General features: G+C 34.1%; 1 protein-coding gene across 1 annotated transcript in view; it reads right to left on the reverse strand.

Moving 5' to 3' along the window:
• The window catches only part of LOC6043184, a 314,616-nt gene that overhangs the window by 134,335 nt on the left and 159,941 nt on the right, over positions 1-20,340 (reverse strand). The window contains exon 6 of the mRNA XM_038249531.1: positions 13,376-13,519. Coding sequence (XP_038105459.1) covers positions 13,376-13,519 — 144 coding nt within the window. The remainder of the gene's footprint in view (positions 1-13,375; positions 13,520-20,340) is intronic.

The raw sequence follows: 20,340 nt of genomic DNA on the forward strand, positions 1-20,340 counted from the left end.
GAGAAATGGTAAAATCCGTAAAAATTCACTTTGACCCAATCTCACCCACCAGACCCAATGTCACCCCCACTGACGGTACATAACACGTTGAAAGAAAACGTGTTCATTATTTTGCAATATTTTTAAATTTTCTGTCATTATCAATACCAAATGTTTATAAAAATTATCTTAGCTTTTTTAAATACTTGAAATTTTCTTTTGCTGAAAACTGATACGAAAACACTAGTTTATTTCACATATTTAATTGATTGGACTTTTGGTGAGTTTAGGATCTGACTTGTTTGGGAGAAATTTTATCAAATAACATTTCTAAATCTTAACCAATAAAGAAAAAAAATGAACAATCTAATATGAAATATTTAGTAATCGAAATTTTCCTTAATTTTCATTAAAAAAACTAATTAAATAGATTTAAAATTCTACCAGGGCTACTTTTTAGAGTTTGGATACAAATTTTATTTTATCATTGTAACACAGGCAAAATGATCATAACTATTTGATTAAGTTTTAGAAAAAGTTATGATTTGATCATTTTTGACCAATTTTCGAAGTTTTAGCCCAAGCGTGCCCTTCGGCCCGTGAAGCCATTTCATCCGGCCCGTGAAGACCCTTGAAAATGGTTCAATAACTGGCCCTTGAGACCCTTGATGAAAATTATTATTTTGATTTTTATTGAATGCAATGAAATTTGAACCATATTGTTGATTTTATTTGAATAAAATGTTCATGATTTCAAAAGTATTTGAAAAATATCTTTATTTTTTATTTTTTGATTATTGCCATTAAGATTTGTCTAAAACTCAAAACATTGCAAATTCAAAGCTATTATATTTAATGTGCAAGAATACATGTACATTTGTTTTTCTTAAGTTTGAAGTCTGTTTATTATTATTTCAAAACATCTAGAATTTCCTTTTAAATCAAAATGGACAAAATAAACTTCTAACATTTTATGAATAATTTATCTATTGAAGTAGATTTTCACTGAATAATTAAGAAATACGTTCTTTTTTATGCCTCCCTTATGTTTTGGATAAATGTATTTCAATTTGTATTAGTATTCAGTGTAACTTAAACGTAAATTTCAAAAATCTCTTATTATCATGAGAACAAATTTTAGATTTAAGTGACATTATAAAATGACAAAAAAATCAAAATTGAAACATGTTTTTTAAAGATTTTGGATTGATTTAAATTTCTTTTTATCTTAAAAAAAAATCCAAGAAGATAATATTGTTCTGAATGTACTTAAAACATGTTTCTTGTGTCAAAGGCATTTTTTAATTTCAATGTTTTGAATAATATAGAACTGATATTTTACATGGACAAAAGTATAAAAATTAATTTTTTTATCATTTCAAAATATTTTAGATATATTTTAAAATAAGAATTGTTATTTTTTAACGATTTTTTGCATCCTCATTCCTAAGTGTTCTTTGCCACTTTTCACGATGAAAATAAAAATTGAGAAAATTTAGAAATGCAACAGATGATTCCTTTACACTTCTTTCAGCATTGTAGCAGTTTCCATGATTTTTTTATAATTTCGTCACTAAAATTTAGAATGAAAAATGGTCCGGCCCGCCACTGCTTCCGGTAAACCAAATTTGACCCCTGTTTAACACCTTAACTTTTCTACAGTCGCGCTAGTGTACTTTGTGCGCCGTTTGTAAGATCGCGAAAAACGCGACTTCCAAAAGGTTAATGTCAATCGTGAGCTTGGGGAACAATTTTTTCAGAAAGTTAAGGGGTTACATACATGTAGAAAATCACAAAATTTCATATTACAGAAAATTTATTAAAATCACTTATAAGCTGATATTCAATCACTTCTGAAAGTTTCACGAAGATATTTCATAATTAAACTGAGTTAGAGACGATTTAACCTAAAATTTTTGCCATGCGCAAAGTGGCCTGTCATACTTTCAGAGCGTTTTTTAACATTCCAACGCCCAAGGCTCCAACAAAGTTGGAACGGTAACTTCAACTCGCTGGTTCTCGACTCAACCAATCAAGATGATTCTTCTTTCCAGTGATTTGTTAGGATGTCTAGATGATTCTAGAACTTTAAAGAACTTAATTTGATCAAAACTGTAATTTTTGCAATTAAAAACATCGTTCCAACTTTTTTTTTCGCGTGTAAAAAAAAATTCGCCGAAAATTCCGCGGAGGCAGTCGTTTAAAAAAAGTTGGAACGATGTTTTCGGTCGCAGAAATGACAGATTTGTTCAAATCAAGTTCTGCAAAATTTTAGGATCATCTAGACATTCCTACAAATCACTGGAAACAATAATCGTCCCGATTGGTTGAGTAATGCCCGATAACCCGCGAGTTGAAGTTACCGTTGCACCTTTTTGGGAGGCTTGGGCGTCCGTGTAAGTTGGACATGCGTTGGGCGTTCCAGTGTTAAACACAGAGTTGATTTACGGGTGCCACGATATTTCGAGATGGGATGGACCATATTGACTGGAATTCGACGTGAAGACTCTCAAGATACCCCGTGTGCATGACGAAGCCCGATTTTCAAATTTTGCTTTTTTTAAAAAAATACAAAAATAAAAAAATTATGATAAATGAAAAATACATTAAAAACAAAATAAATATTTTTATCTTTTTTTAAAATAAACTTTTTTGAAAATCGGCCTTCGTCATGGACACAGGACCGGTTAAAAGAGTCTTCACCAAAATTTTGAGCCGATTTGGTCAAATCAGTGTTGCGATATCGTGGCACCCGTTTTTTGAAACTGCTAACTTCAAATAGCTATAAATCGGCAATGCTACAACCAAATGTCTTCAAATTTGTTGTATATTGTTATGCCCAGAAAACAGAATTTGTAAAAGTATTAGTGTATGCTCATACCAACCTCTGACATTTTTGCCGATTTACATGTTTGTAACCCCTCAAGCAAATTTTGCATTAGTATTGTGCTTTGGACGTTTTTTTTGGCTCGTACATTGCTAAAATTGTGAGGATTTTTTTTTATTTCAATGCTGAACGGTACACTCTGGCTGTCCCTGTTCAAATTGTATTCTAGATTATAACGAGCCAATGATAATCCACAAATTCTATGATTAGAAGCTTTTAAAACCTAACAAATGTCTTGAAATTGGTTTTTATGACCATTTTAAAAATATCCAGAATTCCCTAAATTTTTCAGGTTTAAAAAAATATGTTTCTTGGGAAGTTTAAAATCTGGTGAAATAGGTTCTCTACTTGGATTTTTAACAGTTTTCAGTTACTTTCTGCTCACAATTATTTTAAAATTATATATTTTATGTTAATTTTCTGCAGATTTTAGCGTAGCATGAAATATCCATGAAATTCAAAAGTTTTAAATTAACTGCCATGAAATTTAAACATTAAAATACTTAATTAAATATTGATCAGACGGTCGCTTTTTTGAAATGGAAAAGGGGTCCACTTGTTGACCCTATATGTAAAAAAAAAAAATCTTTTTTACAGATATTTTTATTAAATTCTTCACGGATAAAAAATCGATGAATAATTCGAAATAAATTAAATTCTTTTATCACCAAAAAAAATGAGTTTATTCACCAGTTAGTCGAACAAAAACATAAAATTTTATAGGGAAGCGATAAAAAAAATCAAAGAACATTAAATTAAAGAAAAATATTCAATATAGGTTGAAAAAAGTTTTATGATTTTTCATGCTTGAAAACCCCCTCAAATTTCCAGCATTCTACCTCTGTTCTGAAATGTGCACACGTTAGGCAAACGTCATTTCGCATTTCTGAGTATACCCAGTTTAAGTAAATATGAAAAATCCATGACGTTTGCCAAGAGGGTGCGGAGGGTTGAGTGGAAGAAAATTTAAATTTTTTATGAGGAAATTCGATGGAATGAATTTTAGTTAACTTTTTTTCTGGGTAAAAATTTATTTTTTTTTTAATTACAAGACGTTGCCCTTAAAGCAGCACAATTGCTCAAGGTTACGACTCATCCCGTGGCTCAGTGAACCGTTTCCGTGACCGACAACCCAGACTAGACGGATGATTTATGCCCCAGAGTCGAGGGTGACCTACAGCTCCTTCTCCACCGCCGGAAATGCTTTGTGAATTAACCATGAAAAAAACTTATAATAATTGGAAGGCAGACTTGCCACCGAAGAAGTTGCACTGCACAAGACAAGGCTAACCGGTGGCGGTTGTCGTCTTTTTTGTGTCCTTATCGGATGACCGTGATCTTGTGGGCAAAGTTTGTTTCAGGACAAGCTCGTGGGAATGTTTAAGGTTGCGATCTGAAAGTCTCTTTAAGAAATTGCTTCAAACGATATAAAAAATGCTTGATTATTTATAATGAAGCATAAATCAGACGAATAAACAAATATACAGCAACACAGACTTAACAAGCTTTGCGTGACTGAAATTCTGCAATCTGACTGGGCATTAGTTTTTCGCCCAACTTGTTGAAAATTGCTTTCCGTGCGCCTCGATGTTGTGATTTTCACCGTGATGATTTTCGACGCTGCTTCCGCAAATAATTGGAGTGTCAAAATTGCAATTCCAGCTTGTAACGGCAACTCCAACGTTGTGGCCACTTTTCCATTCCCAGCCACCTCGGGCGTGAAAATCGAAAAGAAAATTTCCGCAAGAAGTCCGCAGGTGTTTTCCCACCGGTAGCTTTCCCAGGACGGAGAAAAGGGGTGTGGTAATTTTTCTTCACCAGTGCTCCTTCCGAGCCAATCATCATCTTTGCTGGCTTGGTCTTGGGGAAACTCACACTCATGGTGCTGGAGCGAGAAATCATCTTGGGTTCAAAACTATACTGAAATTGGTTCACATTCAAGTAAATTGTAAATCAGAGATGGAAAAATTTAGCATGAAAAGTTGTAGAATTTCCTTAATTATTACACGGAGAGACTGTGCCCAGAAATTTTAACAATTAAAATTGTTGATTTTACTTTCGTAAATTTCAACAAAAGCGTACTTGTTGCGGCCAATTTTCAGTTAAATCAACCAAAATTAAGTAATAATTTAATAACCTGTTTGTTGAAAATGCTAAAGGCAAAAGCTAACAGATTTCCCGAACTCGAATGAACGTGCTCGACTGTTAGCTTTGGTTTTAGAAAATCAAGATTTTTTGGTTAAATGTAAATATCAATTGGTTGAATATTAAAAAGATGAACTTGGGTTTGTTTACGTTTGTCATTTGAAGTCAGGATTCGAACAAGAGCGGTCGATTTGTTGAGTTTGTGTTGTTAATTGTGAAGTGAGAGAATGAAAGGTGAAAATCACACTATTTGGCTAATGTTGAAGTGCAAATCGAAGTGAACACTGTTGCAACTGTGGAGGTGCAATTGGTGAGTAAGCTTGTTGATGATTTCTTTGCAGGTGATAAACTATGAAGAACAAGACGAGGACATTCGCAATGAGGACCTCTGATGCGAGGGGACTTCATGACAATGCTTTAAGGAAAGGGAAGGGCAGTGAAAGGAAGAGGCGGGCGAACTCTTGCACGACAATACTTGCACGGGCAAATTTAACAAAAGGTTGGTTAATCTAAGTAAGTATGGATTTATTTTTACATAACAATTTATCTGTTGTGATTTTAATTAGAAAACTGAATAATGAAAAACCTTCGTTCTTACGATGGATACAAATTTAATGAACCATTATTTTTCAGAATCATCAACCATAAAATACATGGAAATGCGTACACATAATATTAAAATAAAAATTAGATGATGGGAAATGTCTAAAAATAAAATTTATAAAAGATATACAAAAGAAGATAGAAATATTTTAAAAATGCTGTTAATAGAAGACTGTTAAATAAACTGGTAAGTAAAACTCTAAATATTGTTTTCAGGAATCGGAGTATGTTGAATAAATTTAATGCAAGCTTGGTAAGTAGCATCATTGATATTTCTTCTTTCCTCATCATAATTAAATTTATTTACGATCCTATTTTCAGTTTATAGCCAAAATTAAGAATTTTGTATTAAATTACTAATAGATTTTATATGTCTATTTGCAGCAAAAGGTTCAATTTGGTGTAAATTCTGTGTCCAACCACAAGAAAAATAACTAAACCTGAGACCGTTGTAGATGATGATGACTTATCGGATGATTGCACAGTGATGGTAAGTGAATACAACACTTAATTTTATACAACATAATAACTTAACTTGGTGAAAATTTTGCTCGGTTTATATTTTTAAGGAATTCACATCTTTTTTAAATATGTTTCACAAAATTTGTAACATGTTTTATTATTATTTTTTTAGATTTATGCAACGTAATTTTTTCAAACTTTAATCAAACTTTACATGTTTTATAATAACAGTTAATAAAAAGTTTTGTTTTTATGCTTTTTAACAGTAATTTAATAACTTCATGCTAAAAAAAATAGTACAAAAAGTTAAAATTTTAGGCAGAATAAATGCGAATATTAAAACAACCAACATTAATTTGTGAGGCATTATTAAAAAATTTACTTCAAATTCAATAAAAATATTGCTAACAATAGCTAATTAATGACTACATGTACGAATATTTTTCTGTATTTAAGTAAGACATTAGTTAAAAATATAGCTAGAAATTCAGCCCGACCTGTATCGTTAGATAATTAAAGAAAATATATATGAACACTTACATAAATTATGTCTAATTAAGAAATGTTTTGTTATAGACCACTAATTATTTGCTGCATGCAAAAATGTTTCAGTTAATACAACGAAAAAAAATGTTGAAAAATAGTTGAAAAGTATGGTCCAGCCTGTTTTTTACAGAATATTCCACAATATTTCAGCTGAAAACAAGAAAAAAATAGTTAATTTTCTGAAAAAATATTCTAGCAGTCGACTGCTAGAATTTTTTCGGCTATTTAGCCAACAAAATGGCAATTCCAACTATTTTTTTAGTTACTTTTAGTTATTGGTGGTCAGCAATTTTGGGTTAACAAAATCAACAATCGATTGTTGAAAAAAAGCTGTGTAAAAAATTAACCCATACTTTTAGTTAAATTAACCAAGATTTTCTTAGATTTGCCCTGGCCGGTCTCTCCGTGTACAACATTCTCAAGTAACTGGTATTTCATGGAAGGCGAAAATTTAGAAAACAAAATGTTTCGAAAACTATGAAACAACAAACGAATAAGTCTAAGGTTTTCCACCACAATGACACACCTACATGACACTCATGCACACATACACTCTCAACGCAACTCGAAGAATCATATCTTCTCGTAAAACATTGGATTGGAAGCAGCACTGTTCCACCTTAGTTCTGTGGTTTGGTTCACCCCCAGCTTTTTTTCCTCTTCCTCATGAAAAAGTCAACCACAGAAAACTCCAACTGGAGCAAAACTTTTTCACCTTTCCGCCAACAAAAATTGACTTTGGCAAGCTTCGGTGCACATGATTCTTGTACTTTTTATTTTTTGCTTTTTACTTGTTTTCAAAGTTGTCAGCAGAGCCTCAAGGGAGATGAAATTGACCTACCCCGTCCTGGTCCTCGTCGTCGGGATTTGTTTGCTCAGAGTTTCAACCCCTGGAACAGCAAAAGTTATGGAGTTTTTTTTTGCGACGTTTATTCTACTAATGAGGAAATTGAAACGAGTCGTGTTGCAGAAATTGTTGAAAATTCAAAGTTTCAGAATTCTTTTTCAGTCCAACTGAGATTGTTTTGAAAGAAATTAATTTAAAAAATCTAGACAAATTTAAGCAATCCAGGCTAGATTGAAAAGGCGCGAAAACAATCAATTTGTTAAGTTCATTAACACGGTGATAATCATGATAATGGAAAACGACTTCATTATTCTATGCTCTTTTTTTTCCTCTTTTCAATGGAAAACTCTCCCACTGCGAAAGCGGAGGGCTGAAACAAGCAAAAAGTGACAAATTGTTATTTGCGAACGCGCGACACCTCCACCGGGCCCTGCTGAGAGAGGAGGTGGAATGTTTTTTTTTTTACTCCCACAACCACCTCCCATTTTCAACCGAAGGGTGGGGGAGGAGGAGCGGTGACGATGAAAATAAAGGGAGAACAAACCATGCGACGTTAATGGCATCTCCAGCGATGATGATGAAACCGGTGTCTTGCCGGTTTTAGGGTGGGGGATCAATTGTTGGACGTGGTTTTCTACTTGTCAATTTGGATAATTTCACTGAAGTTTTTACATCCTCTTGACAAATGTTTTTGAGATTTTTGAAGTTTTATGTTTCTACTTAATTGTTTCAACATTTTTTTTGCTTTTTTGTTCGATTTTTTCTAAATTTCATTATGTTACTCTTTTTCTTTTTTTTATTTTTTTCTGTATTTATGTTTATTATTTTTCATACTTTTTATTATTTTCCTTTCTTTTTATTTTTTTCCTTTTTCTTTCTATGTATTCTTATTCTTTCTTATTTTTGTTTTCTGTCTTTTTCGCTTCTTTTTCTTAGTTTCTATTCTTTTTCTATTTTTTATTTTTATCTAACATTGAAGAGGACATGAGCAATTCCCCTCAAATTTCGCAAATGAACTTTGTTTGTATTTTTTATTTGATTCATACATTGTTGGCAGCTATTCATTCAAAAATGGTACGAAAATATTCGAAAATCTGTATTTTTTTGCAAAACTTTCAAATCGAGTTGGTGTCTAGGCCAAAGTTCTATTTATTGACAAGGACTATTAAAACAAAAAATATACCGTCATCAGGGGTGACATTGGGTCTAGGGGGTGAAATTGGATCATGCAAATTTCAGCTTTTTGTCCAATGACATCTCTGATGACGGTACACGGAAAAATCAGCCGATTTTTCCGTCGTCATTTATCGATTTTAAGTTTTTATGAGGTGCATCTCTGAAAATATTTTGTTCGAAAAGTTAAACAAATCTTTTAGATTTAAATAACAAAAAAACACTGTGAATTTTTTAATCTTTTCGAAAAACATATGCAGGATTTATTGTACCGTAAACCGGGGTGACTTTGATAGGATTTCAATTTGTTTTTGGAATCTTTTTCAACAGGTAGGGTTTTCTATAGATTATTATTTTTGAACATGTAATGGGGTATGCCATACACAGTCCAAGGCGCTAGTTTGGAAAAACAGTTTTTCCAATAGTTTTAAGAACATTGGTTCCTAACCTTTTTACCAATTCCCCTTAGAATAGTGTCAAGTCCTTAACTCCCCTTCAATTTTTAATTTAGTATCAATTCACAAAAGTTAGGATAATTTATGTTCAATGATTGAATTTTTCAGTACAAAATAAAATAATCTTGCAATAAAAGAACAAATTCCTAACGATTTGTTTGTACAATTTTTAATACTTTGATTATGTTGAATGGAATGCATAACCTGATTAAAAATATAAAAAAAGTCTTAAAGAAAGATCTCCTACACAAAAAAGAGCAGCTCATAATCGAAAAAAAAATCCTTGAACTCGAGGAAAATATTTTTAAAAACTAATGCCTTGCTATGTTTGAAAGTTTGTCAAAGAATTCTGTATCGCAAACGAAATGTTTGCAGCTAATTTTTGAAAACTAGTGCAAAATATTGATGATCTGTTCATGTTTTTAATGATAAGAAAATTCAAAGAAATTTATTTCTTCAAAAAACATTTTAAATTTTTTTTTGCGCCAAATATATCGTAGACATCTTCAAAAAAGAAAACGAAGAAAAATATCATTTATTTTATGAGGAAAAAAATATTTAAAAAAAATAAGAAAGTTTTATAGCAAAACCCTACACCACCCAGTTGAAATTTAGGGGTGAAATATTAAAAATCATATAAGATGTTTCAAACTTTATTTGTACTTTAAATGTAATCATCACTAAAGTAACTGATATAGTTTTTAGGGGAAAAAATCAATGTTTATATGAAGTTAATTAAGTTTAAAAGCTTTTTAACAAAATACATATAAATTTTAGGTAAAATTGATAAAAAGTCGGAATTTTGCCTGAAATTTCTTAAAACTAGTTTTGTTTATAAAATCATTGATTTATATTGCATTTTATACTGAATTCGAAGCACGAAACACAAGTTTTCACATCTTACCGGAAATTTGTTAAACTTAAATTACCTTAAAATTTAGAGATTTTTGGCGTTTTTGTTCCTTAACACACATTAAAACATCGAGATGATTTAATTATTAAATGAATTATTTAAAAATTGGCAGAAAAGTTCAAAGTATTTATTTTTCTCGGATTCACCAAATCGATCAGAAAAATCTTTCAATAGATAGAGATTTTTGAAGATTTTGCGTGCCTTTTATGGGCGAGCCAATGACTCAAAATGGTTTTTAAGGAGGTTATAAGGAGAGAGTCCCCACAGCATATAAGCCAAAAAAATACAAAAAATAAAAATGCATTTAATCGGCTGGTTTTACTTGCATGCTCTTTGAAATTATTTTCAATACTGAGCTGTTCTCTACGGAATCGGTCTTTTTTCTTTAATTTTAATTTTTGTATTTTTTAATCCGGCTGAAACTTTTTTGGTGCCTTCGGTATGCCCAAAGAAGCCATTTTGCATCATTAGTTTGTCCATATAATTTTCCATACAAATTTGGCAGCTGCCAAAACATTCAATATTACGCCCATTTAAAATGTTTTTCTTGATTTAAATTTTTTGAAAATATTTTTTTTCGAAAAGATCGGAAAATTTCATGTTTTGACATTGTAAATCGGACCATTAGTTGCTGATATATCGACATTAGAATATGGTGGGTTGTTTGGGTGAGACTTAGAAAACATAAATTTTCCTGTTTTTTAACCTTTGCATGGCAATATCTCAGAAACTATGGGTCGTATCAACAAAGTTCAATAAAGCAATTTATAGAGAATTTTCTCAGCTTTTCAAAAATATTTTTTTCAAAGGTGGGCAAACATGGGCACTAATTTTAAAAAATGAAAAACTGCGACTATTTTCAAAAAAGTTACCTAAAAATGGTTACAACTTGAAAACGGTGCACTTTATCAAAAATTCACTAAAGCACTTTTTGATTGCAAATTCGATTTTACATCGAAAAATGAAGTTGCCCATTCCGGAAATTTCTGAAAAGTTGGCATTTGATGTCCTCTAATACATATCAAAAATAAAAAAATTAAAAATTGCGTTTTTGCAAAGGGACCATCCATAAACCACGTGGACACTTTAGGGGGTATGGTGATTGTTCACGATCCATACAAAAAGTTTTTATTTGTATGGACAATTGTCCACGAGGGGGTTGAGATTCCCAAAAAGTGTTCACGTGGTTTATGGATGGTCCCAAATCAAGTTTTAGTGACAAAAAGATAAACAAAAAATAACCAAATTTTTTTTCACAGTGTATAATTTAGCGTCCATATCCATACCTACAACTTTGCCGAAGTCACCAAATCGATCAAAAAATTCCTTCAAAAGATATAGATTTTTGAATTTTCACATATCATTTTTGTATGGACAGCTGCCAAAGTATGGAAAATTATATGGACAAACTAATGATGCAAAATGGCTTCTTTGGGCAAACCGAAGGCATCAAAAGTTTCAGCCGGATTAAAAATACAGAAAAATTGAATGACCGAAATCTCAGAGAATTGCTCTACTGTTGATAGATTTCTTCTTCATATTAATTTTTGTCTCTTATTCTATCTACGCAGCTGTCTTCCTCAATTTTTGAATTGCTTCTTTCCAGTGTTGCAAAGAGTGATAGAAAAGCTATCAATAGAGTATCTCTGCACCAAAAATATCCGAGAGTTTAGCGGCCGTCACTATAGCTTGTGAGATCTCTTCCTGTCTCTCGTGATTCCCAGCGATGTCATTCTCTCTCTATCACTCCTTCCCTTTTCCTCGACTATGCGCTCTCACCGCTGAGTCTCTCAACCTCTCCGAAAACTGCAATGAGAGAACGCGAGATGGCGATCAGGAGCCGACCACGCATGACGCCCCTTCAAACTGCGTGTGCAAAATTGGTTTTGTGGCGGCTTTTGTGGTTAAACGCTGTTGCGGTAGGATGATCGTGGAAGCGAGAATGAAAGAGAAAAGGAAAATGTCAATCGCGATTGAGTAAACACGAAAACGTGTTCGGCTATGTTCGGCGCTGAGAGTTTCAATGAAGAGAGAAGAGCAGTTGTATTTGAGGCATGAATATTCAGGCGAGATAATTGTAGTTGCTGAGAGGTGATATTTTGATATTTTAACAACCCTGCTTCTTTTTTTTGTTTTTTTGAGCATCAAAATGTATTTATTATATTGATTTTTTATAACAATTCTCTCTTTTATTATCTGTTCATCAAGCAATTAGAAAATATCTGAATAAGAAATGTTTAATTTATTATTTTTGTGAAGTTACAACAATTTTTTTTTAAATTGGCTTGTGAATAAAAGAAGATGACTTGTTTCAAATGTTTTATTTAACTGTAGTTCTTCGTTGCTTCCTTTTTCTTTTTTAAAATTTTGTGCATTTTTTCAGGATATTTATTTTATGTATCCAAGTCTCCATTGATGTTCAACAATGACGTGAACGACCGGATATCTAAAAACGCCTTCTACAGATGTTTTTATCGTCGCTTCAGTTCGATTTTCAAAAGCAGACTGAAATATTTACAGTAATGTAACTAAATAACTTTTATGAATATTAACACAATCTCGCAATGAAACGTAAATGCCAATGAAATCAATAAGTTCAGTTTGGGGAAGTTTGATGATTCAGATAGGATTGCTAAAGGATTTGTTGTTATAGATTTGATTATTGTTAATATGTTTTTAAAAGAAAAAAAAATAGTCCTAATGGTTGAAACTTACCATCTTTAAAAATGTTTGGAATTATAAAGCAACAAAATTTAAATCTTTTCTTTTTTAATCACTTCAAATTGAATGTAAACAACAATTTAAACTCCAAGCTCCTCAGTCCAGTACAAACCAGTGATTAGCAGCTGTAAAATATTACACATAATTCCAGGTTATCTGCAGCACAGTTGCTTAAAGCCCTGCTCGAGCTGCTCGTTGAGCAAACCCCTTTCGAAGATTTCCTATCTCGAAACCAACATGGATACCACACCCTACCAGCCACCAGGCCGAGCTTATCTGTTGAGCAATAAATCCTAGCATGGAAAAGTGCAAAGCAAAAATCAACTCCGGCTTCCTTCAGTGCTGATGCGAAGAATCCAGTTCCGGAAGGTTCAACCGATTCGATTTCTCTCCGATATGCAAATGCTCCCTGAGCGCGTCCTGGGCCGTCTCCTCTTCAAAGTCGTAAAGATCCTGCCTTCTCGTCTTAACCCTCAACAAGCCGATTCGAACTATCTGAATGCGTTATTTTTCATTTTAAAAATTATCATTATTGAATCATTTGTTCAATTATACCCTAAAACTGGAAATTAAAAATAACAAGTAAATTTGAAAGTTGAGGGTTAACACCACACGCGGAAGCTCTCCCGATACCATCAACCTACAAAAGCCCACCGGGAACCCGTCCGACGCTCCACCTGACCAGCACCGCGCGGACCGGTGCACCGGGACAGGTCCCACGCGGAGATCCTTCGGGGCTTTGCTGGTTTGAATTGTGCTCCCTAGAACGACGCCCGACGGTCGTCCGTCTTAGATAAAGAAAAAAAGAGCAAACTTGCAAGCACCGACTGGCTGCATTTGGCCGCGCACTGGCCAAACACTTGGTCGACGTTGGGGCCAGGGGCCAATTGGGTGAAAGACAGAAGAGGGGAGGGGGTGTTTTATGGGTGTCTCTCACCCCGGAACCGGTTCCATACGTGGAGGAGGATTGCTAAAGAAGGAGCAAAATTGGAAGACGAAAGCGGGCGAATGCTTACGTAAGCATTAAAGAAATTGCCAGTGTTGCCAAACCGAACCATGGGGCAATCTTTATGGATCAGGAGGATTCCTTCGAGTTGCTGCACTATTGGGGGAGGTGACTTTGAAATATTTTTAAAAATGCTGTGAGAAACTATTTAGGTGTTTTTCAAATATTGTTTATGCGATTTAAAATGGGTTAAATGTTAAATTCAAGATTGACTTATATTTTTATTTGTTGAATTTCTCAACTGGATTTGTATTCTTTATTTCAGTGCAATATCTTCAATATATTAGGTGAAAGGAACTGGTTTCTATCCATAAAAAAATGGTTTGTATTTTTAACTGGGTTGTCAATTATTTTATTTCAATCTTATGTCTGTGGCAGTGCGTGGCCGAATGGTTACGCTGTCCGCTTTGTAAGCGGATGATTCTGGGTTCGATTCCCATCTGCTGCAACCTTCCATCGGATGAGGAAGTAAAATGTCGATCCCGGCCTTGGTTGTTAGGCCGTTAAGTCATTCCAGGTGTAGGAGTTGTCTCCATGCCATAAGTACAAACAACACACCAAATCAAGCCTACTCCGGTGGAATCGCTGGCGGCGGTTGGACTCGCAATCCGAAGGTCGTCAGTTCAAACACTGCACAGCTAAAAGTAGTAATCCAGCTGCGTGTAAAAGGCCTGGGTGTAAAATAAACTTTGCATTATTTTATGAAATTATGTGTAATATTACACCCTGAAATATGTAGCCCATCAGTATGGGAAACCTACATAACCGAAATGTCAAGCTCATATATGCGTTTATCCTTTCAATTTTTCATCGGTCTGATGGCCGAGTGGGCTAAGCCAGTCCTGACTGTTGGTGCTGGGTTTGAATCCCGTAGGTTACAACTTTTTTTTTTGTGTTTGCAAAAATTGTACATGCAGTGTATAATATTAAGTGTTTATTTTGACGAAGGTGATGTGCATGCTTTTGCATGCGATTTTACCATCGGATTTTTTGCTGTGTGTGGTGGAAGGTTCCTTGGTGTAAAAAGGTTTCGGTGCTCTCCCCATTCAAGCCTTCGGACTCCTAGGTTCGAGCAGAAACTTGCAATAGAGACCACAAAAGACCCGGGGTCGTTAATGTGTATGGTTTGATTTTAATTTTTTGATTGTCTGCCCTTTTAATGTTTTACAATAAATCAGTGGGGATTTTTTGTAAATGACGTGATTTTCGTTGGTAAAACTTTTAATGTCAATTGTAAAGTTTAGTTTAATCCTCTAAAAGGAGCAGTTCTCCGAGACTTTTAACAGTGATTATTTATTTTTATTTGGATAGAGCTTTGTGTGTTCTGTTTTCTATAACCAAAGAAATCATTTTTTTATCATTAGTTTGTCGATTTAAATTTTCATACGATTTTGGCAGCTGTAATTAAAAAATTGCTATTGATAGATGGATTGATAAAAAATAGTGATATTAATATTAAAAAATCTGTAGAATAGATTTTTATATCAAGTTGGTATCTTCGGCAAAGTTGTAGATATTGCTTTGGACTTCTCAGTAAATAATAGTTGAGCAGTTCTCCCAGATTTTGGTCATTCGATTTTTTTTGTATTTTTTAATCCGACTGAATTTTTTTTAGTGCCTTCGATATGCCCAAAGAAGCCATTTTGCATCATTAGTTTGTCCATATAATTTCCCATACAAATTTGGCAGCTGGTCATACAAAAAATATGTATGAAAATTCAAAAATCTGTATCTTTAGAAGGATTTTTTTGATCGATTTGGTGTCTTCGGCAAAGTTGTAGGTTTGGATGCGGACTACACTGCTAAACCGTAAAAAAATTTGGTGATTTTTTATTGAACTTTTGTCACTAAAACTTGATTTGCAAAAGCACTATTTTATTTTTTTATTTTTGATATGCCTTAGAAGACATTAAATGCCAACTTTTCAGAAATTTCCAGGTTGTGCAAAAAATATTTGAGCGAGTTATAAATTTTTGAATCAATACTGATTTTTTCAAAAAATCGAAAAATTGGTTGCAAAATTTTTCGACTTCATTTTTCGATGTAAAATCAAATTTGCAATCAAAAAGTACTCTAGTGAAATTTTGATAAAGTGCACCGTTTTCAAGTTAAATCCATTTTAAGGTGACTTTTGAAAATAGTAGCAGTTTTTCATTTTTTAAATAAGTGCACATGTTAGCACACTTTTGAAAAAATATTTTGAAAAGCTGAGAAAATCTCTATATTTTGCTTTTTTGAACTTTGTTCATACGACCTTTAGTTGCTGAGATATTGCCATGCAAAGGATTAAAAACAGGAAAATTGATGTTTTCTAAGTCTCACCCAAAAAACACACCATTTTCTAATGTCAATATCTCAGCAACTAATGGTCCGATTTACAATGTTGAAATTTGAAATATTCGTGAAATTTTCCGATCCTTTCGAAAAAATATTTTCAAAATTTTTAAACCAAGACTAACATTTTAAAAGGGCGTAATATTGGTTTAAATTTTTTTTAAATATTTTGTGACAAGTGACAAAATTTCAATAAAAATCACAATTTTTACCGTGTATCATTTTTGCAGTGTAGTCCATATCCATAGCTACAACTTTGCCAAAGACACCAAATCAATCAAAAATTCCTTCAAAAGATACAGATTTTTGAATTTTCATACATAATTTTTGTATGACCAGCTGCCAAATTTGTAAGGAAAATTATATGGACAAACTAATGATGCAAAATGGCTTCTTTGGGCATACCGAAGGCACTTAAAAAGTTTCAGTTGGATTAAAAAATACAAAAATTAAAACTTAAGAAAAAAGACCGATTTTGTGGAGAATTGCTCAGTTACAATCTGAACCAGCGGTTCTCAACCTTTTTCGTTCAGTTCCTCTCTTGACTATTTTTTAGAATCTTCATTCCCTATCCTCGTAAAAATTCGAGCAGCTGGAGTAGGATTTGGAGCCGGTGTTGGCTAAATGTTATGAGCTGGAGTTGGAGTCTGAGTTATCATAATTTCAACAAAAAATATGTTTTTTTTTTCATTTCAATACTTGCTAAATATAAAAATTTTGGTTTTGTGGTCAGAAATATTGAATTGATTCTTGACTGCTTCCTTTTGCCTTTATTAAGGTACTTTTTCAATTCAAATTTGACCAAATTTTAATCCAGTTCTTACTGAAAAAATACACACACAGTCATCTTTTACACCGATATTGAATGCCATGGAGGTTTAAAGTATTTTTTTTTCAGGAAAAAGGTTACGAGGTACATAAAAAGATAAAAATAATAATCACTGTTTTTGGAAATCGGAAAAAGTCACTGACAGAATAACTCTTCCAAAAAATATTCCACGATTATAACAATCAACTACTTGAAACTGAACATGTGCATTTTGTTTATAACTAAGTACAGATAAATATTCTACCCGCATGTAAGTCATCAAAAAATAAATGGAGCTTTAAAAATAGTAACGTTAAAATTTTTTACTTCAAAAAAACAAGGTGACTTTGATAGTCACTGTGCTTTCTATAAATGTCAGCCTAAAAGTGAGCAAATTGAACGGAGTTAGCTAGATGGTAGATAGGAGTTGAAGTCGGAGTCAGCTTATCTCAGAATGCCGGAGTTAAAGTCGTTTGAAATATGGCCCGATTCCACAGCCATGTTGATTACAACCACTAATTCTTGGGGGAGGAGGGGGCAGGGGGTAATTCCTCACCGGTTGAGAAACATTGCTCTAAACATAATTTACCCACTTTTAAAATCGACTTTCAACACACAATAAAAAATGCATGGTGAAAAGTAATCTTTTTGAAACATACGTGTTTGGATTTGTTTTAGATGACAAACAATGTCATATTTCGAGCTTTGGCACAAGTTGGTCAAAATTCATTTGAAAGTGTTCCAGGTTTATCGAAAAAATAAGTCATGGTGGGATGAAAAGGTAGATTTTTTTGTGCCAAAATCTATTCAAAAGATGAAATTTTTTGAGTACAACTATTTTTTATTGAGAAGTTCTCACCAATATCTTCAACTATGCCAAAGACACAATTTTTTAATTTTAAATTTTGAAGGATTTGTGAATATTAAACTTTTAAAAATGATTGCAATAGTCTTACTATTTATGAAAAATTTGCGATATATTTTTATTCGACTTTATTTAGCGATCAAATTCACTCTCCCTACAGTACCCTCTCATCCTTCGTCCATAATGGAGCATAACTTGGGAGAGGCTTTCCGTGTTGCGGCATTCCCTCCAATTTATTCCCCTTTTCTGGGCGCATAAATGCATACACACACACGATAAACAAAAACGGCACAAAACGTCAGCCAGCCTCAACATTTGAGGTGAAAGTGGAGCGTGGAAAATGCATTTTGCCAGGCTTCTGTCTGCCCTGCTCTGTTCCACTCCTGAACGGGAGTTCTGGGACAAGCCCTAGATTTAAAATCAATACCTGATTATGGTTTTGCTGGAATCAGCGCAGAGAGACCGTGAGTGGGCGGGGGATGATTTTCTGGGTCATCCAGGTGGGTGGGTTTTGCGATTAACCCTCTTTTTTCTGCAAAATCCGGGGGGGATCCCCCCCCCCTCTTTTGCTTTATTCTAGCGTAAAGTGCTATTATTGACGCCACGCTCGGATGCGTGAAGCGGTGCCATTTCCTCGATGAGCTCAGGCTCGCAATCTGGCGGTGGAAATCTCGCTGGGGTAGTGCTAATTTGACCTGTATTGTCCGGGACTGGATTGTCGGAAAATTTCGAAAGAGTTATGAGGATTAGGTTATTTAAAACAAAATATATCTACATGTTTATATAATTTTCAAGTAAAAAATCATCACTAGCTAATCACTCAAATGTTCACGACGTTATCACCAAAAGCCACTCAAAGTTTGATTGATTTGGCATTTCTAACCTCTTAAAAAAAGCCATAAAGTGATGGTGCCCAAATCTTAACGATTTCCACGACACTGGTTAGGGAGAGAGTTGGTAGTTGGTTGACGAACGCCGGGAGAGTGTCACGTTATCGGCTAACGACTTCCTTGCAGGCGTGACTTCAAAACTTTAAACTATTGAAAATGTTGAATTTTAAACGTTGATTACAAATAACTTTTAAAATCCAAATTTTATTGCTGGTGAGACAACGCCACAAAGGATTTGATAGAAACGCAAGCTCAACGAAAAATCCAGAACATTCAGACTGCAACCCTGCCAAATCAATCGATACTAATACCGTTCGCGAAGAACACAAATCGAAAGACTTTCCCCACCTGGGCCAAAGGACGCCCCAGCGCGGATGGGCTTGGCGCGAAAGACATCCCTTCTTGAGGTGATGGGGGAAAAGAGCCTTTATCTGGGCCATCCAGAACAACCAGCAGAACCCAGAAGGAAGTCACGTTGCTAATGAGCGAAGGCATTTCGATAAAGTCGTCCGGAGATTTGAGATTCTTTTTTTTCGCTGCCTTGAACGGAGGATTGCAGGAAGGACACGGTTGAAGGTTGATTTGTCGTAAAACCGGAGAAGGATCTGCTGCTTGCGCTGCTTCCCCGAGGGAAGGATGATGATGACCATGGTGGTGTCGGCAGCGTGGTCGACTCAAAGTAAATTGCCCTGGGGCAATTAGTGGGGATGGCTTTGGTGGAACTTGGATGATCCCTTTTGAGCGAAGAGGACTTACTGAGAAGGAGACTTTCGTGTATCGAAACTTAAAGTATATTGATGGTGAGAAAGCATCAAAAAATTAAAATTTTGAAATTTCAGTCTGGTGGGACAGCCAAAAGACGTTTGGAATTTGAACATCGAGATGATTCATGGTGGGACAGCCTCACAAAAAAAAAGTTACTTGGACTAATCATACTTAATGCAGAACCGCAAAGTTTAAATTCCATAAAATCTATGCCTGGTGGGACAGCCTAATAAACCTTTGGAATTGGAAGTCTGAACATCAGAATTATTCATGGTGGGACAGCCTTACAAAAAAGTCACTTTAATAGGTGATGCTTAAGACATATTGGTGGTGAGACAGCACCGTAAAGGTTAAATTCCATAAATTTGAGCCCTGGTGAGACAGCCGAATAAACTTTTGAAATTTGTAGTCTGAACATTAGGGTTATTTATAGTTGGAAACCCTCACAAGATAAGCCACTTCAACTGACGAAAACAATGTTTTAAGAAGAGTGATATATGGTGGGACAACCAGGAAATCTCCAACTACACAGAGAGTTTAAAAATTAAAAATCCTTAAACTCATAAATCCTATCTTGAAAAAGCAGCTGGATAAGACTAGTGAACTAAATTCTCAAATTGAAAAAATAATTATTTTAATTTATTTTAAAAATAAATGGTGGGACAGCTAACTTACTGCAAAATTTACTCAAGTTTATTGCAGAGAAAAATCCGCAAAATTCCACCCTTTTCATTCCTCACATTTTCACCAGCTCAAATACTCGACCTCTCTTAAGCAACCGCCGAAGCGTTTCCTCCACTTGCCCGTGCATGTGCCGTGTATTTTTAATGTACAACCAACAGTTTAATTAAAGTAGACGCCATAAAGTCTATTTTCTTATGCTTCGCTACCTTGGCTGCTACTTCACGGTAGTGTTTGCCTGGCAGTGTTAGTGGTGGTAG

This window comes from Culex quinquefasciatus, chromosome 1 (assembly GCF_015732765.1).
Source record: "Culex quinquefasciatus strain JHB chromosome 1, VPISU_Cqui_1.0_pri_paternal, whole genome shotgun sequence".
Classification (NCBI taxonomy): Eukaryota; Metazoa; Arthropoda; class Insecta; order Diptera; family Culicidae; genus Culex; species Culex quinquefasciatus.